The 27,852-nt window shown below is 47.3% G+C and overlaps 1 protein-coding gene across 2 annotated transcripts in view; it reads right to left on the reverse strand.

The window, feature by feature from the left end:
• Window positions 1-4,411: 4,411 nt before the first annotated feature.
• The window catches only part of stk11 (serine/threonine kinase 11), a 150,641-nt gene continuing 127,200 nt past the window's right edge, over window positions 4,412-27,852 (reverse strand). For both annotated transcript variants that reach the window (XM_038778216.1, XM_038778214.1), the window contains one exon: window positions 4,412-4,950. In XM_038778216.1, coding sequence (XP_038634144.1) covers window positions 4,850-4,950 — 101 coding nt within the window. In that variant the 3' untranslated portion in view covers window positions 4,412-4,849. The remainder of the gene's footprint in view (window positions 4,951-27,852) is intronic.

Raw genomic sequence — 27,852 nt, forward strand, 5'->3', positions numbered from 1 at the left:
TGGGTGGGGGGGGGGGGGTGAGTGCTTCATTGGGATGGTGTGGGAAGACTGGGTCATGTGGGGTAATGTCTATTTAATTGTTATCGTGGAAGGGAAATTAACATAAATGAAATACTGCTGAAATATTCTAGTTTCGGCTAAATCGAACCTCGAGGAATTTGTCTTTATTATGATTTCCACGACAGTTATTGTACATTCTCTTTTTGCACTGTGTTAATGTTCACTCTAGTTTGTTTTGTTATTATGGGTACTACTGTTTTATTGTGAAAAATTCTGCAAAACCTTAATAAAAATACTTGTTTAAAAAAGGTTATTATTATTTGGGATTCTCTACCCCATGGGCTGTGATTGTGCACTCACACAATATATTCAAGATGGAGGGTTTTGGCTACCAGGAAATATGGAACAGGTCAGAAAAGTGGAATTGCTGTGAGACAGGATTCTGGACCAGAGATGAATTTTCATATTCACAATTAAAGGAGGAAGTTTTGGATCTTTTGGTTGATGTATTTCAGAACTCCACAATAGCAGAATAGCAAATACGATTTTGATGTTCAAAATGGGATTGAGGAACAGCCTTATAGTCCAGTTGGCTGTACATGCACGGAGAGGTAAACGGCTGCGGACATTTTAAGGAATACTATAAGAAAACATTTAAAGAGCACAGCTATAATCGGTAGCGGCCAGCATGGATTTAAAATAAGTTAAATCTTATAAACCTAGAACATAGAACATAGAACAGTACAGCACAGAACAGGCCCTTCGGCCCTCAATGTTGTGCCGAGCCATGATCACCCTACTCAAACCCACGTATCCACCCTATACCCATAACCCAACAACCCACCCCCCCCTTAACCTTACTTTAATTAGGACACTACGGGCAATTTAGCATGGCCAATCCACCTAACCCGCACATCTTTGGACTGTGGGAGGAAACCGGAGCACCCGGAGGAAACCCACGCACACAGGGGGAGGACGTGCAGACTCCACACAGACAGTGACCCAGCCGGGAATCGAACCTGGACTTCTTTGAGGAAATTACTAACTGAGCAGACAGGGTACATCAATAGATGTTGTACAGATGGAATATTAAGTTATTTGACAAAGATGACACTAAGCATGTCAGAAAATATTAGGGATTTTCTATTCAAGTGTAAGTGAATTTTTAATAGCATAATGATATTTAATTACGTCTAAATTATCTCTCTGGCCTTGAAAATTAACTTTTATAAAATGCAAGGTCTAATTCCTTTAACTTACAGTTATTGTTTGGGGCTTAAGTTTTTAAAACTTTTTCTGTCTCAGTCCCATTTTTCTTCCCTTCTCTCACTTTTCAGCATAATTATTGATTGAATTAAATATTCCGATTTACATGCTCTTTTGTAACTCTGGCTGGGATTCGCTGGGTCCACCTGCTAAAATAGGGATTCACCATTTGGCCCAGAATAGCCCGTTGTCCCAAAATTTAGAATTTGTATCGGGCGTCAGACCCTTCGTGAGTCTCTGGTCCCGCCCCCCAGCCAGAACGGGCGGAAACCCAATTATTATACAAAACTATTTCTTTTGGCACGTCATTCGAGCTCGATTCAAAGCCCTCCCACTGTGCTCCTGCAACCCCAGAGGGAACTGCACTGGGCGGGCTTTGGCCATAACAAGCATGGACCTGGCATGTTGGACCCCATGTGGCATCAAGGAGGTAAGTCCAGTGCCCATGTGCCCCTCTGCCAGACTGCGGAGAGAAGGTCCCCCAAGGTTCCTGGGCATTGGCTAGGTTTGGTTTGGGAGAAGGGGTTGACCTCAGGGGGTTCTCGTGGTTGGACTGCTTCTCAAACCCTGGGAAACCTGAAAGTCACTCTTCGATTGGATTATTGTCATGTGTCGTTGTCATCGGCGGCGGCGGTGGTGGTGGGGGGGGGGTTGACCCCATGTTTTAGTGATGGGGGAGGAGGACGGCCCTCTTTGCTGAGGGGTTGGGGTGCTTCCATTTTCAGCAGAGAAGGTCACCATTTCCTTTGTCAGGGGAGGGAGTAGTCTGTGAACTTTGGGAATCCCTGCTGGGAGGTGCTATCAGGATAATGGGAAGCACTCTGGTTTTCCCACTGGCGGGAGCACTTAGTCTACAAATGGGAGAATCACAGATGTTTCAGCGAGGATTCTTCAATCTTATTAACGCGCCTCTTTGCCCCATTAACACAGATCTCAAATCGCCTGAGAGGGCAGCACACTGTCTCAGTGTAAGGTGCAGCTCAAAAGCGCTTGAGAAGCCTGGGAGCAGCTGGTAATTTAAACATTTTTTTTTTAAAAGAGTACCCAATTCATTTTTTTTCCAATTAAGGGGCAATTTAGCGTGGCCAATCCACCTACCCTGCACATCTTTGGGTTGTGGGGGGCGAAACCCACGGGGAGAATGTGCAAACTCCACACGGACAGTGACCCAGAGCCGGGATTGAACCTGGGACCTCGGCGCCGTGAGGCAGCAGGGCTAACCCACTGCGCCACTGTGCTGCCCGGAGCAGCTGGTAATGAACGACGAGCAACATCTGGGCCACTGTGACAGCAGAAAGTATGAACTGTATCACTCTGCTGGCACTGTGTATGGCGCAGGTTTATCAGTGGGTAACGGTTCCACGTTGTTGCATCAGCTGCTTTCTGCCATTTCACCTCTAACCTCCCAACTTGATGCTGAAAGGATCACAATGAGGGTTTTTCAAGGACCATTTCCAGCCCCTTCTCTTACCCAATGATCAGAGCGTCCCCAGAAGATTGCACAACCGCAGACCCTTTTCCACACTTTAGTTACCTCTTGACTATAAAGGGTGGATTTTCCTGCGTTTTATTGGCTATTATGTAAAGGAAATTGGAGAATGTATCAAGATGCGGTCATACTCATGCATTGCTTTGTGAAGATTGGAATTTACTGTGAAATAATGGAAACAAATGTCCGATTTATATGAAATTCTTGTACCAATTATTTTAACAAAAGTGTTAACCTATTACAAACACTGGACAGCATGACTTCACTCCAAGTTAGGCTGTTTCAGTACAAACTGTCCCATTTGGCCGGAGCCAACATTAAAGTTTTTCTTAGCGAAAGGAAAGTCCCCAATTCATTTTTTCCCAATTGAGGGGCAATTTAGCGTGGCCAATCCACCTAACCTGCACATCTTTGGGTTTTGGGGGGGCGAAACCCACAAACACGGGGAGAATGTGCAAACTCCATAGACAGTGATCCAGAGCCGGGATCGAACCTGGGCCCTCGGCGCCGTGAGGCCGCAGTGCTAACCATTGTGCCACCATGGCACCATTAGAGCTAACATTGCTAATGCCGCTGTTGAAATGAAACTAAATGCCTTGCTTGGGTTCTTATTTGTCTAACTTCAAATTCGTTCAAGATCAGATTTAAACGCAAACCAAGATTATTGTTAGATACTTATGGACGATGAAAGTTTAAATTTTTTTAAATCAAATTCAGATTCATTATGGGCCAGTAATGGATTTAATAAATGAGATCCCCCAGCTGCCATTATTCCATCCTAAATTTATCAAACTGCTGCATTGTTATAATTCCAGACTCCAGCAGAGTGAAAGGTATCTTCGAGTTCCTGTGCAAAGAAATATGATGCAGGAGAAAGAATGCAACTGAGTCGCTCCTTGATAATAATAATGGCAGCTACTTTAGTACAACAAGCAATGCTTTGGTTCCACTACAGTGTTCTGATAATTCACAAAACAGCCAGCCTGAAAAGTCTGCACTGGCTTCATCAAAAAATAACATGAAAAAAAACAGCAGCTGCAAATGTATACAAATTGCATTGGTACACCAGTGTGGGACAGCAGACCATCATATTATAAAGAACTGTCTTATTACCAACACAAAATAAAAATAAATGCATTACTCTTCCCAATGCAGCGTTTCACCATTTACATCATCAATCCAATATTGCAGCAAAAGGGTCCATTTTACAATGCTGGCTATAGAATCTTTCCAGGTTATCATTTACCAAGTCTTTTAACTTGTGACCCATAGTTATACACTTGCAGCTTCTATGTAAATGCAACATTTGCCCATAAAACAGCTGCCTCTGTTTGCACCAGCTTTGTTAACAGTGTGTACAGTATTTCCATTTTTTAAAATTTTGCTTTGGAAATCCTTTTGGTGCAGAATACTGTGGAAGAAAAATTAAACCGGGACAAAAAGTTCAATAGCATACCACTAATGAAAGGAATGCATGTGTTGGCATGCCCAACAGGTGGGAAGCTTTCTGAAGGCTGAATTGATAAATGCAGTCATTTCCAACAGAGATGTGACTGCGACTGTCAGAAATTAGTACCAAGAGGTAATGGATTTTCAATAGAGCGAGGTTGTTTCCTATAGTTCATCCCCGCATCCCCCTCACCCCCCCCCCCCCACTCCACCCCAATTCCAAAATCTTGTCAAACGGTAGATATAACAATACTTAAACTGCCCATCTCATTGTTCCCAAAAAGCGGCAACAATTCTGTGTGTATTGATTTTTCTGAATGAACCTGCTGCGAGCAATACAGATTAACACACAAGGTATTTAACCCTTTGCCCTTTATAAATGTATATTCCCTTTCTCCAAGCCCTTTCCAGCATGCATTTACACATAACAATGTGTACTGTGTACTATACTGCAAGTATAAACAGAAAATAAAAGTAGTCTAAAACATAAAGTGCATCTAAATGGCTTTGCACAAAGTTCTAAGCGTCCATGGTTATACTTCTGTCAAACTCAGGGTTGTTGGTACAAACAGGTGGCGTTGGGTGATAGGTGGGACAAACATGCCGTCTGCATTCCACAGAAGGCAGCGATGATTTTGTTTGTATTCACCGCTTCTTCCTTCTTTTCTCCGTCGCTTGCCTCCAGTGCTGGTCCACACAGGCACAGAGGCAGCAGCAACACCATAATCCTCCAACTTCATCATTAGCTGCAACAAATGGTAAGAAACACGCATTAGCTTAGCTGAAGAGTACGTACACCAGTAATGGCGTCACATCAAAGTTGTCCATTGAGCTATCGCAACTGAGTACTGTCGAAGAATAAAATATTACTGAAAGAGGTCTTCTGAAGCTTCAAGATAAACATTTCAGGAAAACCAGCCCTCCATAACTTTAACTTCATTATCAGGAATCTATTTGAATGAACCAGGTAAAATCAGCACAGAGAGGCCACCAGCTCATTGTATCTGTGCTGGTCTCTCTTCAAGTGCAACTAAGGTAGTCTCGCTCCCCATTCCCTATCCCTTAGTTCTGAAATTAGTCTCTCTCTCCAGGTGCTTCTCCAATTCTTGTTTGTAAAACCCCAATTGTATTTGCCTCCCTCAGGCAGATCCTAACTACTCGCTGCAAAAAAAAAATCTCTGTTGGTTACTTTGCCAGACTTATATCGATGTCCACTGGTTCTTGACCCTTCTGTCAGTCAGAATAGCTCTTCTCAGTCCACTCTGCCTAGACCCCTGATGATTGGGAGCAATTCCATCAAATCTCCTCTCAACCTTCCCTAATGAAAACAACCCCAGCTTCTTCAATCTATCCATTTAACTGAAATCCTTCTTCCCTCAAATCATTCTTGTAAGTATTTCCTGCACCCTCTCTAAAGCACTTCACATTTTTCCTAAAGTGCGCAGCCTCCGGGTGATGCCAAACCAGGGAGAGTATAAAAGTTCACTATAACTTCCATACTTTTGTATTCCATGCCCAGAATCTTTTTAACTGCTTTCTCAATCTGCCCTGCCCCGTCCACGATTTCTATACTTTCAGATCTTTCTGGTCCTGCATCCCCTTTAGAACTATACTTTATTATAAATTGTCTCTCCTTGTTCTTCCAACCAAAATGTATCACTTTTGTGTATTGGATTTCATCTGCCACACGTTGGCCCATGTCCCCAGCCAGTTTATGTCCTCTTGAACTCTATCTTTATCTTATTCACAATACTTCCAATCTGTTAATTTCGACATAGTTCCAGCCAACTGGACTGCTTCAGATATTTGAGTCAATCACTGAGACCTGTTTGAACTACATAACAAGGAGTCATCATTGAAATGTTTGTATTACTGTTTGAACAGGTCCTGAAAGAATATTCTGGATATGGCAGGCATGTGGGAAAAGCCAACTCGTGAGAAATGACAGGGATTAAAACAATGAAAACAAAATCAAAGCTCTAACAGAAAGTGAACTCAAAATCTGGACTGGCACTGACTTCAGGTCAGGACATTATCATCAATGTAAAATCTCAGTCTATTAATATTTTATGAATGTGGTTTTAGATAATCTTTTTTAAAAACCCTTTAAACTCAAACTAGGTAAATTCTTTCTTGGGTTCCCCAAATTTCCATTAATTTATGAGACGACCAAGACGAACAGATATTCAAACAATCTTCGATCAAAATTATGAAAACCAACTAGGAGAACGACCCCCAGGAAATCCCCGACAAGCATTGCTCACGTGGACCTAGAGAAAGGAGGTTTAGCTTCCAGACCTTCCCTTGGTTAGAAACTGCTGATCTCTAACAATGTCCAGTCCTTTTAACAGACCATCCATCAGAAGCATTAACTCTTTCTCTCTCTCCACAGATGCTCTCGTACCTGCTTTGTGTTTTCAGTGTCAGATTTTTAAAATCTAGGCAGTGTTCCGAGTGACAGAAATTGGATGCAGGAGATAGCGACTTAACAATGCAAATAAAAGTGCAACATCGGAGTATTTGGCTCGGCACATTTTTGTAAGAGATGAATCTTCAAGTTATCTATTATGTCAGGCGTGCATGTTTTAACCTTATTTATAAATCAGGTCGTAATTTAGTTTTAAATTGAAAGTATTTTCTTTCAGTTAGTAGGTAATTGTTTCTGATATTGAAAGTTCTCACTAACATTCCCGTCAGCGTGAAATCGCAAGTCAATTAACATTTCCTGAATAGTTTTCAAAACCAATTAAATCATTTGTTTAAAAAATCATTTACACTTGCGGGCGGCTAGGTTAGCACTGCTGCCTCACTGCGCCAGGGGCCCGGGTTCAATTCTGGCCTGTGTGGAGTTTGCACTTTCTCCCCATGTCTGCTTGGGTTTTACCCGGGTGCTCCCACAGTGCCCGTTAGGTGGATTGGCTGTGATGAATTGTCTTTTAGTGTCCAAAGACGTACAGAACAATCCATGGGGTTACATGGACAAGGTGGGGCCTGGATAGAATGCTTTTACAGAGGGTCACTGCACATTCGGTGGGCTGACTTAACTCTTTGTGCACTGTAGTCATTCTGTGGGCTTCCAATTCTTAACTTTCATATTTATGCTGTTGTGAATTACCAGCTAAAATCTCAATCAATTCCAGCGTAAGGAGCTCATCATTTCAAATGGAAAGGAATTGGGGTAGTTTTGCTCTCTACTTGATTTTTTCTTGAGAACATCCTCCAGCACTTTGGGCACATTGTGTAAAATGATGAACAACTTCATTCATGAGGATAGTTTGGTACCGGCCTCCTCCAAGAGAATATGGCTAAGACCAAAGGATATAGGAGCAGAATTTACATAGAATTTAGATAGAATTTACAGTGCAGGAGGCCATTCGGCCCATCGAGTCTGCACCGGCTCTTGGAAAGAGCATCCTACCCAAGGTCAACACCTCCACCCTATCCCCATAACCCAGCAACCCCACTCAACACTAAGGGCAATTTTTGGACACTAAGGGCAATTTAGCATGGCCAATCCACCTAACCTGCACATCTTTGGACTGTGGGAGGAAACCGGAGCACCCGGAAGAAACCCACGCACACACGGGGAGGACGTGCAGACTCCGCACAGACAGTGACCCAAGCCGGAATCGAACCTGGGACCCTGGAGCTGTGAAGCGATTGCGCTATCCACAATGCTACCGTGCTGCCCTTCGGCCCATCGAGTCTGCTCCGCATTCGATCATGGCTGATATTTTCTCATCCCCATTCTCCTGCCTTCTCCCCATAACTCCAAACCCCTCATTGATCAAAAACCAATCCAGCTCCGTCTTAAAGACAGTCAGTGATTTGGCCTCCACAGCCTTCTGCGGCAAAGAGTTCCACAGATTCATCACCGTCTGGCTGAAGAAATCCCACATCAGGCAGGTTCAATCGAGGTGTTCTAGAGGGCAATAAATGATTATTGAATAGAAGCAACGTGCAGGGGTACGTGGAAAAGGTAGGGGAACGCCACTAAATCATGACACTGACTTGGAGGGCCGATGTAGAGACGATGGGCCAAATGGCCTCCTTTTGCACCATAACAATTCTGCGATTCTGTGAAGTACAGACCAGCATTCTGCCAATTTAGATACAGCAGAAGGGGCAATGTGCTGGTGAGGTAGAGCTGGGTGTCATTGAAGAATGTGTAGAAACAGATGCTATGATCTCAGATGACGTTACCGCGCAGCAGCATATGGGGGGGAGACGAGAAGCCATTCTCTGGTGATATGACAGCGAAATACAGTAGCTGCTGCAAACCACAGTTTTGATGAAAGGCCATCAACCTTAACTCTGTTCTCTGCATAGATGCTGCCTGATCTGCTGAGTTATTCCCGCTTTTGGATTTGGATTTGTCTCGTGTATCGAGGTACAGTGAAAAGTATTGTTCTGCGTACAGTCCATAAGTGGAAAAAAAACATATGCCAGATACACAATGTAAATCCATAGACCTGGACATCGGGTGAAGCATACTCGTGTTCTTATTTCAGATCTCTGGTGATGACTGGATACCAGGTGACTGCTGAGCCACCCAGCTGGACAGATGGGCAGTGAAGAGGATGGAGTAAATTGTGCTAAAGCTGTGGCAGATTGAAAAGGAGGAGGGGGGATACTTTACTTTTGTTACAGTCACATAGGATGATCATTTGTGACTGATTGCACTGCTGCTTCACAGGGCCAGGGTCCCAGGTTCGATTCCCGGCTTGGGTCACTGCCTGTGCGGAGTCTGCATGTTCTCCCCATGTCTGCGTGGGTTTCCTCCGGGTGCTCCGGTTTCCTCCCACTAGTCCCGAAAGAGGTGCTGTTAGGTGAATTGGACATTTTTAATCCCCCCCCCCCCCATGTACCCGAACAGGCGGCAGAGTGTGGCGACTAGGGGCTTTTCACATTACCTTCATCACAGTGTTAATGTAAGCCTACTTGCGTCAATAAAGATTATTAATTTATTCATTAAATTAAAAAAACATTGTGGAACAGTGGCAAGGGAGGAGTTCAAACCTGGAGTTCCAAGACAGATGGGCATGGATTTGGGAGGCGATGGTATGTTCAAGGACTTTGGAGAAGAAAGGGAGGTCAGAGATGGGATAGAGGGGTTAAAGGTGTGTTTTCTTCACTCAGTCTCTGTCCGAAAAGGCTTCTTGCCCTCGGTGATTTCAACCTCCAACTCGATTTATTATGCCCTCTCTCCTTGGAGATCACTCACCCCCCCCCCCCCCCCCCCCCCCCCCCTCTCCGTCTCTTCTCAAAATCTCACTCATCCAAACTCATGTCATCCCTTGACCGTGCCATCTCAGAGGACCTGATTACTCCCATGTGCCAATCATAAGGAAGGCCGTTTCAGATCACGGCCTTGTATTGCTTTCCACCCAGATCCCACCGAGGTCAGCAATATGAAAATGTAATAGTTGCAAAGTCTTCAACATAGCATTCGCATTCACTTTCTTTCATTCAGTTACTTTGTGAACTGAAGCCTCTTTCACTAAACAGTGACAATTAGAAGCAGGAGGAGGCCATTCAGCCCTTCGAACCTGTTCCGCAATTCATTATGATCATGGCTGATCAGCAAGTTCAATACCCTGATCCCGCCTTCCCTCCTTTTAGCCCCAAGAGTGATATCTAATTCCTTCTTCAAATTACGCATTTGGCCTCAACTACTTTCTGTGGTAGCGAATTCCACAGATTCACCATTCTCTGGGTGAAGCCATTTCTCCTCACCTCAGTCCTAAAAGGTTTATCCCTTATCCTGAAACTATGATGCCTAGTTCTGGACTCCCCACCATCGGGACTGTCTGACCGATTTTTGAGCTGTCAGAATGTCCTGTCTGAATATTGAGCTGGTGGTGGGCGAGGCACATGGGAGCCTTCACTGGGAATGTTGAGTTTTCTTTATGAGGGTCCTCCCTATCCCCCAGCCTGAGAACACCGCTGTCATCGCCCCCTTGGAGTTATTGGGCCCCTTTCTCGACCTTCTCCAAGGATTATGCTAATTCTGTGGCTAATTTGAGGTCTAGGATGGGTTCTGCCAACAAATATTTTTATATCGCAACATTATTGATCCCACACACTAGTCGGTCGCGTAGCATCTCGGTTAGTTATGGACCAAACCCTCAAAATTCAGCCAGCTTCCATAATCTAGCCAGGAGTTCTATCATGGGTTCTCCAGGGGTCATCACAGCCGCGTTGAATCCGTAAAGCTGGAGGATTAGAAAGGCTTTAGGTCGTAATGGTTCTTTACGCGATCTACAGGCTCATTGAACATTTGAGTGTTGGGGCTGCAGGAAAAGTTAAACTCTTAGCAATGCTGAACATCGAGGCCCCACATGCTGTCAAGAGGATAACTTTATGTCTCTCATCCCCTTCATGCCATTGGCATGGTAGAAGTCGCGCATGCGTTTGGCGTACTGGGGCCAGTCCTTTATGTCAGCATCATACAGCTCGAAATTCTCAAACAAAGACATTTCTGGGATTTTTCTTTTCGCTTTTGTTTGTTACCGGAGTTGTTGTCGGGAAGTTTAGAAAAGGCTGCTCGGAATTCCCTGCTTGATCCTCGTCGCCAATGTAATAATTCCAGAAGGCGCAGAGGGAAAGGCCAACCTGGTTCATTTTAAACTGAAAATGAAGCTTTAACACAAAACAAACATCCCAAGCCAGGACGATCAGGAATTGACGATCCGGGTCTGGGAGCTACATTTAAAGGTCTTCGCCCGCTCACCGCGAAAACCCGTTTTCCACAATGCCCTACGGAAGGTCGTGAAGGTTATTACATAACAAAACTTACATCAAACACATTTGGTTAAGAGCCCCTGATGTTAAATGCAAGAAATACCAAAACCCTGGTTAGTGATGTACATTTTCAATTTGGCATACTGCGAAATATATGTGAAACAGGGAGGAATAGTCCAATCATTGTATGAACAATTAATGAAGAATGTTTATTAACTTAGAAGCAAAAAACAGACTACAAGAAGGACGATAATACACTACAACACATGGGTACACTGATGGCTACACAGACAGTATTGCAGATTCCAACTATCGACGTTCCCCGAAACCGAGACACACCTTTGTTCCCAAACAACATCCAATATTATATAACTCTGTGAGCTAAATCCAGCAAATATTCACCACGCACAGGTTACGTGGCCACATTTGGAACTGTCTTCAGTTTCAGCAATGACAAAATCTACTGGGTTTGAGTATTGATCTTAACCAGCTGCCTGTTTAACAATAAATTGTTTCTGGGAGACTTTTTGCACCTGGGTGTGATTGATTGTAGTTGCTTCTGTGTCTGTCTCAGTCTCTCTTTTCGCCCCGGTCATTGTGCTAAGGATAACCCATTTTTCTCGTTGATGTTATCCACCCTGTGCAGTTCGGCTTTTTACGGCCAATTTCCTTATCTCTCCAATTTGAAGTTATCCTTTCTACATCCGCATTGTTTCCCCCAGTCACGGAGGTAAACACTTGCTCTTCTCACTAATATGCATCTTACCATCGCTTCAGACATCTGTTTTATTTTCTTTTATCCCTATTTTGTTTTTCACTCTTAATTTTCTTCAATTCTTAACAGTTTTAATATTAAAATTTTGGATGCACAAATAAAACATGGGTTACGGTGAGGTGAACTCTCCGCCCCGCGACGTCGCAAGCGCAACCTGTAATTGGGCAAATACGAGGTTCGCGCCCAGTGCTCAGTCAGACGCTAGGCTCCAGTCCGTCGCTGACGGTGATAACAAGGTTCGCTCTCGGATTGACAGCAGTATGCTAAACCCATATTTGCATACATCCAAATGTGATTAGCACGTTTGACCCAGTATGTTCCAGGCCCCTCTGAGGCGGAAGTCACACGGGTGCAGTTTATTGCCGGTATTTACAAATGGGGACTGGATGCCAAGGCTCCTGACCCTTCTGGAAACGCACAGACCTCAGCTGACCCATCAACGTGGCCAAGCTCAATCAATGGCCCACCAGGTGCTGCCACTCCTCAGTTCACTCATCAGAAGCTTAGCCCCACTGCAGAGGAAGCAGGGGAATAGCATAGCTCACCCCAAAGGACACATGCATCGTGGCCTTTGGTATCCTTCCTGGCACACTTCCCCTCTCAAGGCAGAGGCCTCACCACCGACACTATCAGCTAGCCCATTTCGCAGGACAACCGGCTGTCTCCAATCCCTGCCTGGCTACTGTGCCCCTGCTTCCAAACCCTCAGCCCCCGGACAGGTTGTCCCAACTTGTGTGTCACACCCAGGACCCACATCGCACTGCAGCTACGCCCCCAGCAGACACACTACCCTGCCTCACCCCCATCTGTAGGACCTGGCCACGCACAAGTCTCCAAGCCTGGAGGTGGTTGGTGGTTCAGAATGACCCTGTTCACGGCACAACCAGGTACCTGCTGGTGGGTTAACATACGGCCCACCCAGTGGAGACACCCACAGTATACCTCATTGGGGCGACAGGACAGGAGCCACGGAGCCTGTCGCTGACTTGCTGCAGCCACTGGTATCCGTCGACAGGGACAGGTGAGGATAGAGGCTCTCTGAGCCACTCATTGCTGGGGACAGGGGTGCAGTACGGAAGGCATCATATCGGGGGGAGGGGGAACAGCTGAGGGATGGGAGTAGGAGTAAGATTGGGAGGGGTATGTGGAGGGTGCAGCTGAAGTGACACTCGGGATCATCATGTAACAGTTGGATCTGGATGAGCGAGGGAATATCATTGTGCTGACATGTCTTCTCTCCCCTTCCCCCCCCCCCCCCACCCGCAGAGGATGAATCTTGGAGTACAGCCAGCAAAGCTCACCATCTGCCTGACCACAGTTGCCATTGCAGACACACGGAAGCTGGCGGCACAGGGCCTGCTCGTGGAGGGCCCTGTACAAGAGGAGTTTGCCTCAGAAGAGCAGGGACCCACCAGTTAGGCTGCAGAGCCAGTCATCCAACAGGCGGAGAGGTGTGAAGGAGGCACTGCATCATTGGATTGGATTGGATTGCTTTATTGTCACGTGTATCGAGGTACAGTGAAAAGTATTTTTCTGCGAGCAACTCAACAGATCATTAAGTTCATTTCATTTCATTGGAAGAAAAAGGAATAAAAGAAAATACATAATAGGGCAACACAAGGTACACAATGTAACTACACAAGCATTGGCTTCGGGTGAAGCATACAGGGTGTAATGTTAATGAGGTCAGTCCATAAGAGGGTCATTTAGGAGTCTGGCGACAGTGGGGAAGAAGCTGTACTTGAGTCTGTTAGTGCGTGTTCTCAGACTTCTGTATCTCCTGCCCGATGGAAGAAGTTGGAAGAGTGAGTAAGCCGGGTGGGAGGGGTCTTTGATTATGCTGCCCGCTTTCCCCAGGCAGCGGGAGGTGTAGATGAAGCCAATGGATGGGAGGATGGGAGGATCACAGGTTCATGTGATGGATTGGGCGGTGTTCACGACTCTATGAAGTTTCTTGCGGTCCTGGGCCGAGCAGTTGGCATACCAGGCTGTTATGCAGCCAGATAGGATGCTTTCTATGATGCATCTGTAAAAGTTGGTAAGGGTTAATGTGGACATGCCAAATGTCCTTAGTTTCCCGAGGACGTATAGGCGCTTTTGTGCTTTCTTGGTGGTACTTTGCTTCCTGAAGTCAATGACCAGCTCTTTAGTTTTGCTGGCATTGCGGGAGAGATTGTTGTCGTTACACCACTCCACTAGGTTCTCTATCTCCCTTCTGTATTCTGACTCGTTGTTATTCGAGATCCAGCCCACTATGGTCGTATCGTCAGCAAACTTGTAGATGGAGTTGGAACCAAGTTTTGCCACGCAGTCGTGTGTGTACAGCGAGTAGAGTAGGGGGCTAAGTACGCAGCCTTGCGGGGCACCGGTATTGAGGACTATTGTGGAGGAGGTGTTGTTGTTTATTCTTACTGATTGTGGTCTGTGGGTCAGAAAGGCAAGGATCCAGTTGCAGAGTGAGGAGTCAAGTCCTAGGTTTTGGAGCTTTGATAGGAGCTTGGCTGGGATTATGATGTTGAAGGTGGAGCTGTAGTCAATAAATAATCAGGCCACTTTTATACTGTCAGCGCCTGTCCTTCGCTGTCCTGCCGGACAGCATGTGCCGCCAAAGACTCCGACTAACCAGGAAGATCGTGAGCCACTGTCAGATGATGGCACACCTGGTACCCACTCCTGGTGATGATCGTCCTGAACCTTTATGCCTCTGGGAATTTCCAGGAAGGTACCGAGGACCTGTCTGGGGTGTCGCAGGTGCATCCACGCTGTGACAGATGCCCTATGCGCCCGGACGGCAGATTATATAAACTTCATTCTGGACCAAGTGTGATAATTCCAGACCAGACCCCAACAGTGGCTAGGATACTGGCCCAAAACCCCAATATTTTAGCTTATTGTAAGACTGTGCAGAAAGAATGATTTGCTCCAGGAGTAATTATATGAAGTAATAGGACTTTGGTATTTTTAAAACAAACGTTATTATAAATACAATATTAAACTTTTAAAGTCACACCCAATGACTTACAATGACCCCATAACACTACTACTCAATTTCCCATCAAATAGCAAGAAACATACAGTTCTCAATCTATCTTACAATTAGCAGGTAAGTGCACTAAGTGCATTCCAATCACTCAAACGTGTGATTTCACTGCACTTGCCTGTCTTTGATGTGGTCAATGTTTACAAGCATTGGGGTTTCACCACTTTCGCCACTGAAACATGAAAGGACATGAATGGATCAAAGCTGTCAATTGAAAGCTGCAAATTGGCTTGCAGCTAATGGATCTGTGGGAACCAGATCAATGGACACCTGGAGCTGCAAGGTAAGTATTACAGCGACAATGCTTCCTACTGCCCCCGTCTCGACTGCTGTCTAGCCTTCAGACAGGGGTCCCTTTTCTGGGGGAAGGGGGTGTCTGTGGAGGGGGTCCTCCTATTACAGTGGTCCCCTGATTACAGGATCCCTGGAGGAGGGGTCACCCCCATACCTGGGGTTAGGCTGGGCACCCAAGCAATCCAGTGGTGCAGGGTCTGGGGAGGGGTTGGGGCCAATTTGCGGGGGGGGGGGGGCGTGTTGGTGTCGGCCGCAGGACCTCGCTATCAGGCCGCCCACTCAAGATGGCGGCCCAATAGCGTGATCCCTGTGAATCGCTCGTATTCCACGTGGTGTATAAATTAGCATGGTGTGGAACACGGAATTGCATCCCATTTTATGACTACAAGGGGATTGTAAAACTGGTGTAATTCAGCTCCAGCGGGAGGACACAGTCTCCCAAATGGAGAATTTCACCTGGTCTTTAAATATTTATTTATTTATTTATACAAACGTTTGAGAATGGATCTCGGTAATTGCGACAATCAAAAATGCCTTAAATGCATGAACAATGGAAGTATGTTTTGTACATGTTAGATATGTCTTTATAAGAGTCCCTCCTGTTTATTCCCACATTTCCTCTTTTGATTTTGCTATTACCATTTTCACCTTGGATGAGTAACGGACTGTGACTTTAATGCAGCCTGTATCTTTAAGATAAAGAAGCAGCGCGCGCACAGCCTCTAATTCAAACGAGCAGATTCCAGAGGCTGTGCTGTTTTAGACTGACATCAGTTATGACTCGCTTTGATGGACTTGGCTAGTGGCCAATGCAATGGCTCAATGTCTGTGCCCTGCCTGGTGACCAGTGTTGTTTGGTTCTGGTCCCATTGGCACGTGTCTCACTCAAGGCCTGGTTTTCTCACTTTGCTTTCACTTCTGCAGGCTGGGTGGATGGAGGAATCTAACCGACCCACTCCAGGAATATCCAGTAAACTCTCACTAAAAGGCCACTGTGAGGACCACCTCACTCTGCAGAACTGGCTGTGCAAGCAGAATTCAGAATCTGCTACCTCCCTCTCTGCAAAAAGGAGGCTGATGTGAAACAGAGACCAGCATCTGATGACTCTCTCTAAGAACAGGCTGCTGTGGAGCCAGAGGCCTCTTCTGGTAAAGCTGTGAGTAAGATATACTGCTGAACTGCAAAGATCATTACAGGCTGTATTCCAGAGATTTTAATCCACCCTCATACTGTAAAGAAAGTGGCTCAGCATCTGAAGCAAGGACTCTCATCATCACACCTTAATCTTCATTATGTTTCTACCCCCCCCCCCCCCCCCCACCTTCTGTGTTTGTCTGTCTTGTGTGTGGTTAGAGGGTAGAGCGGTTACAAGGGAGTCAGGTATTAACTTAACATTAAGCAGCTGTGTTTACTGGATATATCATATCCGTTCCTGGTTATAAATAATCAGTAATTGTGTTTCAACTTACAAACCTGGTGACTATAATTATCTTTCTCTCTGGTAAATGTAATTTTTATCTGATCAAAATGCGTAACAATGAAACAATGTATATATATTTATTTACCACACATCTTGGAATTCTTTGTGGAACTCTGCAGTTTTATATCCAGCAACTCGACAATGTACCCGCTGACACATCGTGAGCATTGATGAGAGAGAAACACAATTGCCAGTAATCTTGAAGAAACAACGTCTCATACAAGGCAGCACCTGGCCATGCTGCTAAAGCTTCCTTTGAGGATAATAAAAAGTGACTTAGCTGCATATGAGCAGTTTTCTTGGTGCATATATAACTTTTTGGGGACTGAACATTAAGATACAAACATAGAAAATAGGAGGAGGAGGCCATTCGGCCCCTCGAGTCTGTTCCACCATGCATTATGGTCATGCCTCATCATTCAACTCAATAACCTATTCATGCTTTCCCCCCAGATCTATCCCAATATACGACCCCCAATCCCATGTGCTTTAATTGTACACGCTAATCTTTAAAAAAAAATTTAGAGTACCTAATTCATTTTTTCCAATTAAGGGGCAATTTAGTGTGGTCAATCCGCCTGCCCTGCACATCTTTGGGTTGGGGGGAGCGAAATCCACGGGGAGTATGTGCAAACGCTGCACAGACAGTGACCCGGGGCCAGAATCGAACCTAGGACCTCTGCGCTGTGAGGCAGCAGTGCTAACCACTGCGCTACCGTGCCACCACTTGCGATCGAATTCTTAAATTGACCTTGCTCCAACTATAAATAAACATGAATACACAACACTTTCCAGTCAAATCGACATTTCGGATTCTTGTGTGGTTGTCGGTGAACCTCAGGCATCTGGGGCGGGATTCCCCGAGCCTCTGCACTGAAATCGCGCTCGGCATGGGGGCAGTGAATAGGGCGTCAGACCCGCGATCGAGTCCTGCAGACCGAAGAATCGGTGCCAGTCGTGCGCGTAGTCAACGCAGCGCCGGTCGGGGGCCATTGAAAGAGGCCCCCGCAGCTGGCCGAGTTCCCCAAGGTGTGGTTCCCTCATGGTTCCACCCTGCAGGAGCTCGGAGTGGCGGCTGCGGACACAGTCCACGGCCGCCCTGGAGTGGGGCTTCCATGACGGGCAGGCTCGCGATTGGGGGCCACCGATCGACGGGCGCGTGCGATCTGGGGCAGCCTATATTGTTGGGGCTGGCTTGCTGTGTGGGTCCGCCATGGTGTGCGGGGCGGCCGCCGCGCGCATGCACAGACCTGTGGCCGGATGTGCTGGACCCCGTATCGGCAGCCGGAGCTGCGAGGAGCACTCCGGGGCTTTGAAATCCCCTTTCGGAACGGAAACGGAAAATAACTCTGGACTTCTCCAAGAAAGTCCAGAGTGATTCACGGCCGCTTTCTCGCGGGCGTGGGGGCACATCCCCATTATCAGGGAACTCCGCCCCGCTTTCTCATATAGACTAACATCTGATGCTTTTGTTTGCATTTGTACATCGTCCATTGTTGCCACAACCGGAGTCGGTGCCGTGTTTGCAGGTTGACTCGGTGTTGAAGTGTCTTCAACTGGGGTACGATCTGCCACAGTTGTTTCTGGTACTGTCAGCTTCTCGGGCATGCAATAGGTCTTCACTTGGTAAAGTTTGTTGCGGGTTCTCGGTTGGCTCGGACTCAGGCAAACTGGATCTAGTTGCTAAAAGTTTCTTCTCCCCACTTGAACAGTGTCAGAGACCGGTCCGGTCTGTGCTAATACAATGGCAGCTATCTACTTCTCACTGCTGCTGGAGTACCTTGCCAATACTTCCTGACCTTTCTGAAAACCATGGCATTTAGACCTGTTCTCACATCACAAAACCCAACTTTGCTGTTTCCTCTCAACAATCTCTCATCATAGACAGCTTCAACAAGTCAATCACTGTGCGTAACTGCCGTTTTATAGGAGTAATCCTATAGAACTTGGGGTTGTCGAATGTTTTTTGTGGGTGTCGCTGGTCAGGCCAGTGTTCATTGCACATCCTTCAGAAGGTGGTGATGAGCTGCCTTCTTGAACCGCTGCAGTCCCGGAGGTGTAGGTACACCCACTGTGCTGCTAGGGAGGGAGTTCCAGGATTCTGACCCAGTAAAGGAACGGTGATATATTTCCAAATAGGGGTGCTGAGTGACTTGGGGTGGGAGCCTCCAGGTGGGAGTGGGATTCCCAGGTATCTGCTGTTCTTGCCCTTCTAGATGGTAGTGGTCATGGGTTTGGAAGGTGCTGCCGAAGGAACCGTGGTGAGTTCCTGCAGTGCATCTTGTAGATGGTACACACGCCATCCGCTGTGCGCCGGTGGTGGGGAGGGTTTGAATGTTTGTGGAAGGGGGAGCAATCAAGTGGGGCTGTTTTGTCCTGGATGGTGTCGAGCTTTTTGAGTGTTGTTGGAGCTGCGCTCATCCAGACAAGTGGAAAGTATTCCATTACACTCCTAACTTGTGCCTTGTAGATGGTGGACAGGCTTTGGGGGGTCATGAGGTGAGTTACTCGCCGTAGGATTCCTAACCTTTGACCTGCTCTGGTAGCCACAGTATTAATACGGCTAGTCTAGTTCAGTTTCTGATCTATGGTAACCCCCAAGATGTTGACAATGGGGATTCAGCGACAGTAATGCCATTGAATGTCAAGGGGGCGATGGTTAGATCCTCTCCTGTAGGAGATGGTCGTTGCCTGGGGCTTGTGTGGCACTAATGTAAGTTGCCACTTGTCAGCCCAAGCCTGGATATTTTCCAGGTCTTGCTGCATTTGGACATGGACTGCTTCATTATCTGAGGAGTTGCGAATGGTGCTGAACATTGTGCAGACATCCCCACTTCTGACTTTATGATGGAAGGGAGGTCATCGATGAAGCAGCTGAAGATGGTTGTGCCTAGGACACGACCTTGAGGAACTCCTGCAGTGATGTCCTGGAGTTGAGATGATTGACCTCCAACCACCACAACCATTTATTTTATGTCAGGTATGACTCCTACCAGTGGAGATTTTTTTACCCCCGATTCCCATTGACTGCCATACTCGGTCAAATGTTGCCTCGATGTCAAAGGCAGTTACTCTCTCCTCTGGCATTCAGCTCTTTTGTCCATGTTTGAACCAAGGCTGTAATGAGGTCAGGAGCTGAGTGACCCTGGCTGAACCCAAACTGAGCGTCCGTGAGCAGGTTATTGCTGAGTCAGTGCTGCTTGAACTGTTGATGACTCCTTCCATCACTTTGCTGATGATGGAGAGTAGACTGATAGGGCGGTAATTGGCTGGGTTGGATTTGTCCTGTTTCTTGTGTACAGGACACAACTGGGCAATTTACCACATGAAATGAAAATGAAATGAAATGAAAATTGCTTATTGTCACGAGTAGGCTTCAATGAAGTTACTGTGAAAAGCCCCTAGTCGCCACATTCCGGCGCCTGTCCGCGGAGGCTGGTACGGGAATCGAACCGTGCTGCTGGCCTGCTTTAAAAGCCAGCGATTTAGCCTGGTGAGCTAAACCAGCCCCAGCACATTGCCGGGTAGATACCTGTGTTGTAGCTGTATTGGAACATCTTGGCTAGGGATAGAGCAAGTTCTGAAGCACAAGTCTTCAGTACTATTGCCAGGATATTGTCAGGGCCCATAGCCTTTGCAGTATTCAGTATCTTTTATAATAATAATAATCTTTATTAGTGCCACAAGTCGGCTTACAATAACATTGCAATGAAGTTATTGTGAAAAGCCCATGGTCGCCACATCCCGGCGCCTGTTCAGGTACACCGAGGGAGAATTCAGAATGTCCAATTCACCTGACAAGCACGTCTTTAGGGACTTGGGGGAGGAAACTGGAGCACCCGGAGGAAACCCACGCAGACACGGGGAGAACGTGCAGACTCCGCACAGACAGTGATCCAAGCCGGGAATCGACGGCTGAAGACTGAAAACTGTGATGTAGCGAATGCTTCAGCCTCGCCTTTTTCACTGATGCGTTGGGTTCCTCCATCATTGAGGATGGGGATATTTGTGGAGCCTCCTCCTCCAGTGAGTTGTTTAATTGCCGACCATTCAGGGCTGGATGTGGCAGGACTGCAGAGCTTAGATCTGATGCGTTTTCTTGCGGAATCACTTAGCTCTATTACTTGCTGCTTATGCTGTTTGGCACACAAGTAGTCCTGTGTTGTACCTTCACCAGGTTGACGCCTCCTTTTTGGGTATGCCTGGTGTTGTTCCTGGTGTTATTATCATCATTGAATCAGGGTTGATCCCCTGGCTGGGTGGTAATGGTAGAGTGGGGGATATGCCAGGCCATGAAGTTGAATACAATTCTGCTGATGGCCCACAGCGCCTCAATGGATACCCAGTCTTGAGTTGCTAGATCGGTTTGATATCTATCCCATTTAGGAACATAAGAACAGGAGTAGGCCATTCAGCCCCTCGAGCCTCTCCCACCATATAATGAGATCATGGCTGATTTGTGGCTTAACTCCATAGATTGGCTCATACCCCTTAATATCTTTGTTTAACAAAAATCTATCCATCTTGGATGTAAAATTAACTGTCTAGCTTCAACGACTGTGTGTAGGAGAGAGTTCCAAACCTCTGCCATCCTTTGAGTGAAGAGGTTCTTCCTAACATCTCTCGTGAACAGTCTGGCCCTAATTTTGAGACTATACCGCCTAGTTTTACAATGTTGAACAGTAGAAATAGTTTATCTTTATCTGAAGCCATGAGACTTCAGGCGCAAGCCCCCAGATGTTAGTAAGAACGTCTTTGCAGGGTCGACAGGGCTGAGTTTGCCGTTATCATTTCCGGTGCCTGGTTCGATGTTGTATTAACATCAGGAAATGGCTGAGTCACTGTGACAGTGAACCTTGCTCACCCGTTACCTTCAATGAATGCACCATTATCTGAACAAACCTTTCAGCCAGCCCATTTGTGGCAGGGTGATAAAGAGCGGGTTGGATTCTGTCCTCCTTTCAATAATCTGTGAATTCCTGTGAAACGAATTGTGGCCATTGACGCTATCAAGTTAGTCAGGGTTCCAGAATCTTGCAAAAATCTCACTCAGTCTTTCTATTATTCTGTTTGAGGAGGTGGTCTTCATAATGGCGAGTAGAGACCATTTTGAGTGTGTGTCAACCGCAATGAGGAACATACGGCCTTCGAATGGTCAGGCACAATTGATATGAACTCATTGCCATGGCCCTTCTGGCTACTATCATAGGTGTAATGGTGCTAGTGACGGCAAATTTCGAAGACAAGCACATCCCCGCTTCTCCTGAATTTCCCTATCGGGCCCTGGCCACCAAAAATAGCTTTTGGCTATCTTCTTCATCCTTACTGTCCCACAATGACTTTCATGAAGTTGGTTTAGACACGTTTCCTTCACAATAGGAAGTGGTGACCCTCATTCCCCAGAGGAGATTATTAGATTATTATTATTCGGCAGCCCTCCGTGCCAACTTTGGTGTAGCTATGTTTTTATCGTCTTAATCCTTTTTGGATGGATGATTTTTCTCACACCACTGGATTCCTCAGTTCTCTTTCAGCTGTTTGCAGTATGGACCCCAAACACCACATCACCCGTTTCCTTTGTGGCATTTTAAAAGAGAAGCTTGCAGCCTACAAAGGTGCAAAACAAGCAAGAGCTTTATTGGGAAGGTATTGTCACACAGGTTACGAGTGCAGACTGCCTGTTAGCCCATCCAAACTGATGACATCATCAGTACATCACATGATCAAACTCGAGTGACTCTGTGTTCCAACTAGGAACAAACAGGAATACACAACATTATCAATGATAGTTTCACAGTTACAATTAGACGCTAGCGTTCAATTCCAGATCTTTTCATTAATTGAATTTATTAACTTAATTTAAATTCCAGAAGCGCTTGTGGTGGGATTTGAACCCGTGTCCCCAGGGTATTTGCCTGGATCATGTAAGAGCTAAAAAAGTTAAAACATCATCCAACTTAAAATAGTGACACTTAATGCGTGAGCATGACAACCAATATATTCATTATTGCTTGATTTCTTATACAAATACCCAAAGTTATAATGCCGGAAAGGAAAGCACAACGTCTCTAGGTAGGAGTTCATTAGCACGTTCCGTTCTTTAACAAACCACCTATGCAAGGATTAGTAGAGGAATTTGTTTCTTCCATTATGCTTTCCCGAGTGGATATTTGTAAAGCCACATGCTCAGCCATTTATATGGTTGTCAGTTGTTTTCCTCTGAATTTATCAGCACAGCAGCTGTGGGATACAGAAATATTACATCCTGTATTCTTTTACCTTAATCATGGAGGAACAAGGGTCAGACCTTTGACCCGTGAGCCTGTTTTGCCATTCAGCTGGATCATGCCAACCCCATATCCATTGATAACCTTTGTCCAACAAAACTTTCCCCATACACTGCTCGGTCCTCCATGGTCGTGACCTCCACAAAGCTTTCAACCAAATTAGTTAGAGATGACCAATCTTACATATCCCATGCTGACTCTTTGTTCAACTGGTGAGTACCCGAGTGTGTGTTATTGTTCCCATTTCCTTGTTTGAATCTTCAGGAGAGTAAATGTACAACGGAATGTATATGGAGGATGTGATCTGCAGGTTAACAGCCAATTACAGTTATAGAACATAGAACAGTACAGCACAGAACAGGCCCTTCGGCCCTCGATGTTGTGCCGAGCAATGATCACCCTACTCAACCCCACATATCCACCCTATACCCGTAACCCAACCTTACTTTTTTAAGGACACTACGGGCAATTTATCATGGCCAATCCACCTAACCTAACCACCAATCCACCACCTAACCCAGTTATATCCCATTTATTCCCAAATAGAGTAAGCTCATCAACTAGTTGAAACATTATGACCCATTTATTTGGTTTAAATACTACCTACCCACTTATAAAATTGTTGGGAAGTGGTTGCAATTTTCTTCTTGTTGTAACTGTCTGCATAGCTACATTACAGGTGAGCCAATGAAAGAGCCATTTTTCCAATTCTCTTGAACCTCTGGCTTAGGTTTTGTTCTCTGTAACCACCACCTTGGAAGATGTTGTTGGTTTAGGCTTTGATCCATGACCGATGGGAATATTAGTGCAGGCAACCTCCCCACCTCAAAGGTCAAACCCATTAACGTGAGCGAGTACAGCAGAAACCGATCTCGCAAGAACAAGCTGACTATATATTGGAGGTGTATTTTGTAGCATTATTTTCGAGCAATTAGAAAAAGAACCTCACTTTCTGGCTCTTTGCCACTTAATTGGGAATGTAGAAAAGATTTATTTATATGGTGTTTGGTTTATTTCACGTCTACGTTACATATCGGGCCTGTAGATCTTGGATCAGGAGCACACCTTGATAAATGCCTTTAAAATTGGAAAACTTGATTTGATATCGGTAGTCCTGATTGAAGTAGTTTGATCCCAGGAACATATCGAATACAGTACCTAAAAAGGGGTATTCCCGACTTCTCAATGCTGTAATCCAAAAAAAAAAAGACCCATTCTTATATTCAGGACACATCCTTCTGAAAAAGTACTTTCTGAAGAGAGCAAGACTTGTTTTACGATATGACAATGGTGATGAGCCATTCTAAAATATTTAAAACAAATTTCTTGCAATGCACAGGCACATCATTATCTTCGTGTGTGAAGAACTGTCTGGACAACAGGGAGTAACGTGTTATCGATCCCAGATAGTGCTGACAGGCCAGCAATGCTCCATTACCATCATTTGATAAAGTACTTATCTTTCGGGGAGATCACACAATGCCCCTGACATTGCCATGCCAGTTACATCAGGGAGAATAGAGAAAATACCCATTAGGGCTCTTTTAAGGGCCCACAGTGGTGCTGGTTGGACTTTTCCCCGGGTGGGAACACATCCACTGTACTTATCTGCCGGTGGATGGACTGGACCAGGAGCGGAGCAGTCAAAAAATCGGCTTTGGAGCAGAGAAAGGTGCGAGGCAGGAAAAACAAGATGGTGGCGGGCGGGGAACTGGCAGCGTGGCAGCAGTGGGCGCAGGAGCAGGAGCTGCTCCAACACTGCTTCAGAGAGCTGAAGGCTGGGATCCTGGAACCGTTTAAGGCCTCGCTGGACAAGCTCATGGCAACTCAGACGGCTCAGGGTGCGGAGATCCGAGAGCTACAGTAAAAGGCCTTGGAGAGAGAGGACAAACTCCTGGGCCGGGCAGTGAAGGTGGAGTCGCACGAGGCGCTTCACAAGAAATGGCTGGCAAGGATGGAGGAGATGGAGAACCGTTCCCGTCGGAAGAACCTGCGGATTCTGGGCCTCCCGGAGGGGCTGGAAGGTTCGGATTTGGGGGCCTATGTGGTTGTGATGCTGAACTCGTCAATGAGCACGGGGTCGTTCCAAGGACCCTTGGAGCTGGAGGGGCCCATCGAGTGCTGTTGAGGAAGCCCAGGCCGAACGAGCCGCCTAGGGCGGTGCTGGTCCGTTTTCACCGCTTCGTTGACCGTGAGTGCGTGCTGAGATGGGCGAAGCACGCACGTGGTGAGCCGAGGGAGAGCTATGGCTGACCGGCGCAGAGGGAGGGGGAAGACCCCCTAGATTTGGCTGGTCACATGGAACATGAGGGGGCTGAATGGACCGGTGAAGCGGTCCCGGGTCTTGGCGCACCTGTAGGGGCTGGGAGCGGACGTGGCTATGCTCCAGGAGACGCACCTTAAGGTGGCGGATCAGGTGAGGCTGAGAAGAGGCTGGGTGGGGCAGGTGTTTCACTCGGGGCTGGATGCGAAGAATCGAGGGGTGGCGATCTTAGTTGGCAAGAGCCTGTCGTTTGTGGCGTCGGGTGTGGTGGCGGACAGCGCAGGTAGATACGTAATGGTGAGTGGTAGGCTTCAGGGGGAGCGGGTGGTTCTGGTTAATGTGTACGCCCCCAACTGGGACGATGCGGGCTTCATGTGGCGAATGTTGAGCCGGATCCCGGACCTGGAGACGGGGGGGGGGGGGGGGGGGGGGGGGTTGATCTTGGGAGGGGACTTTAATACTGTGTTGGATCCGGCTCTGGATCGTTCGAAGTCTAGGACGGACAAGAGGCCGGCGGCGGCCTCGGTGCTGAGTGGGTTCATGGATCAGATGGGAGGGGTAGACCCTTGGAGGTTTTTGAGGCCGGGAGGTAGGGAGTTCTCCTTTCTCTCCCATGTCCACAAGGCCTATTCCCGGATTGACATTTTTGTTCTCAGCAGGGCGCTAATCCCGAGAGTGGTGGGGGCGGAGTATTCGGCGATAGCCATATCTGACCATGCTCCACATTCGGTGGACCTGGAGCTGGGGGAGGAGAAGGATCAGCGCCCGCTGTGGAGGTTAGATGTGGGGCTTCTGGCAGAGGAGGAAGTAGTGGGCGGGTCCGTAGGGGCATAGAGGGGTATTTGGAAGCCAGCGATAACGGGGAGGTGCAAGTTGGGGTGGTTTGGGAAGCGCTGAAGGCAGTGGTTAGAGGGGAGCTGATATCCATTCGGGCACACAGGGAGAGGGGGAGAGGGAGAGGTTGGTGGAAGAAATGGTAAGGGTGGACAGGAGGTATGCGGATGTCCCGGAGGAGGGGCTTTTGAGGAAGCGTTGCAGTCTCCAAGCGGAGTTCAATATACTGACCACCCGGAAAGCGGAGGCGCAGTGGAGGAGGGCGCCGGGGGCGGTGTATGAGTATGGGGAGAAGGCAAGTTGGATGCTGGCCCACCAGCTCCGGAAACAGGAGGCAGCGAGAGAGATAGGGGGAGTCACGGATGCAGGAGGGAACTTGGTGTGGGGTGGCAGGGACATCAATGGGGTGTTCAGATCCTTTTACGAGGGGCTGTACCGGGCGGTGCCCCCTAGGGAGGTGGGCGGGATGGACCGCTTTCTGGATAAGCTGGAGTTCCCAACAGTAGAGGATGAGTGGGTGGAGGGTCTGGGGGCCCCAATCGAGTTGGAGGAGCTGATGGAGGCGCTGGGGAGCATGCAGACAGGGAAAGCACCGGGACCTGACGGGTTCCCGTTGGAGTTTTATAAGAAGTTTTCGGATCTGCTGAGCCCACTGCTTGTGAGGACCCTGAATGAGGCGAGGGAAGGGGGGGCTCTGCCCCCGACTATGTCTAGAGCAATAATTTCACTGATCCTGAAGCGCGATAAGGACCCCCTCCAATGTGGGTCTTACAGGCCGATTTCGCTCCTCAACGTGGATGCAAAGTTGTTGGCTAAGATACTGTCCAGAAGGGTGGAAGATGTGGTCCCGATGGTTATCCATGAGGACCAGACGGGGTTTGTGAAGGGGAGGCAGCTGAATGTCAATGTGCGGCGGCTTCTTAATGTTATGATGATGGCGTCGGCGGCTGGGGAGGCAGAAATAGTAGCATCGATGGATGCGGAGAAAGCTTTTGATAGGGTGGAGTGGAGCTACCTGTGGGAAGTGCTGAGGAGGTTTGGGTTTGGTGAGGGATTCATCAGCTGGGTGAGGCTGCTGTACAGTTCCCCGGTGGCGAGTGTGGTGACGAATGGGAGGAGGTCGGAGGACTTTCGGCTTTCCCGGGGGATGAGGCAGGGGTGTCCCTTGTCTCCCCTGCTCTTCGCGTTAGCGATTGAGCCCTTGGCCATGGCGCTGAGGGATTCGAAGAACTGGAGGGGCATTGCACCGGTTGTCGCTGTACGCAGATGATTTACTGTTGTACGTCGCGGATCCAGCGGGGGGGGATGCCAGAGGTGTTGAGGATACTTGGGGAGTTTGGGGATTTTTCGGGCTATAAGCTCAACGTGGGGAAGAGTGAGCTGTTCGTGCTGCACCCAGGGGACCATGAGAGGGAGATAGGAGAGCTCCCGTTGAAGAGGGCAGAGAGGAGCTTTAGATATCTTGGGGTCCAGATAGCTAGGAGCTGGGGATCCTGCACAGGCTAAACTTTCCAAGGCTGGTGGAACAGATGGAGGAGGAGTTCAGGAGGTGGAATGCTTTGCCACTCTCTTTGGCGGGTAGGGTCCAGTCAGTTAAGATGACGGTGCTCCCTAGGTTTTTGTTTCTTTTCCAGTGCCTCCCCATATTGATTCCGAAGGCTTTTTTTTAAAGAGGGTTAATAAGAGTATTCTGGGGTTCGTGTGGGCGGGGAAGACCCCGAGAGTGAGGAGGGTATTCCTGCAGCGAAGGGAGGTAGGCGGCTTGGCGTTGCCCATCTTGTGTGGGTATTACTGGGCTGCGAACGTGGCAATGATTTGTAGGTGGGTGATGGAGGGGGAGGGCGCCGCATGGAAGAGGTTGGAGGTGGCGTCCTGTGTGGGTACGAGTTTGGAGGCATTGGTGACGGCCCCGCTTCCGCTCCCCCCGACA

This window comes from Scyliorhinus canicula, chromosome 18 (assembly GCF_902713615.1).
Source record: "Scyliorhinus canicula chromosome 18, sScyCan1.1, whole genome shotgun sequence".
NCBI lineage: Eukaryota > Metazoa > Chordata > Chondrichthyes > Carcharhiniformes > Scyliorhinidae > Scyliorhinus > Scyliorhinus canicula.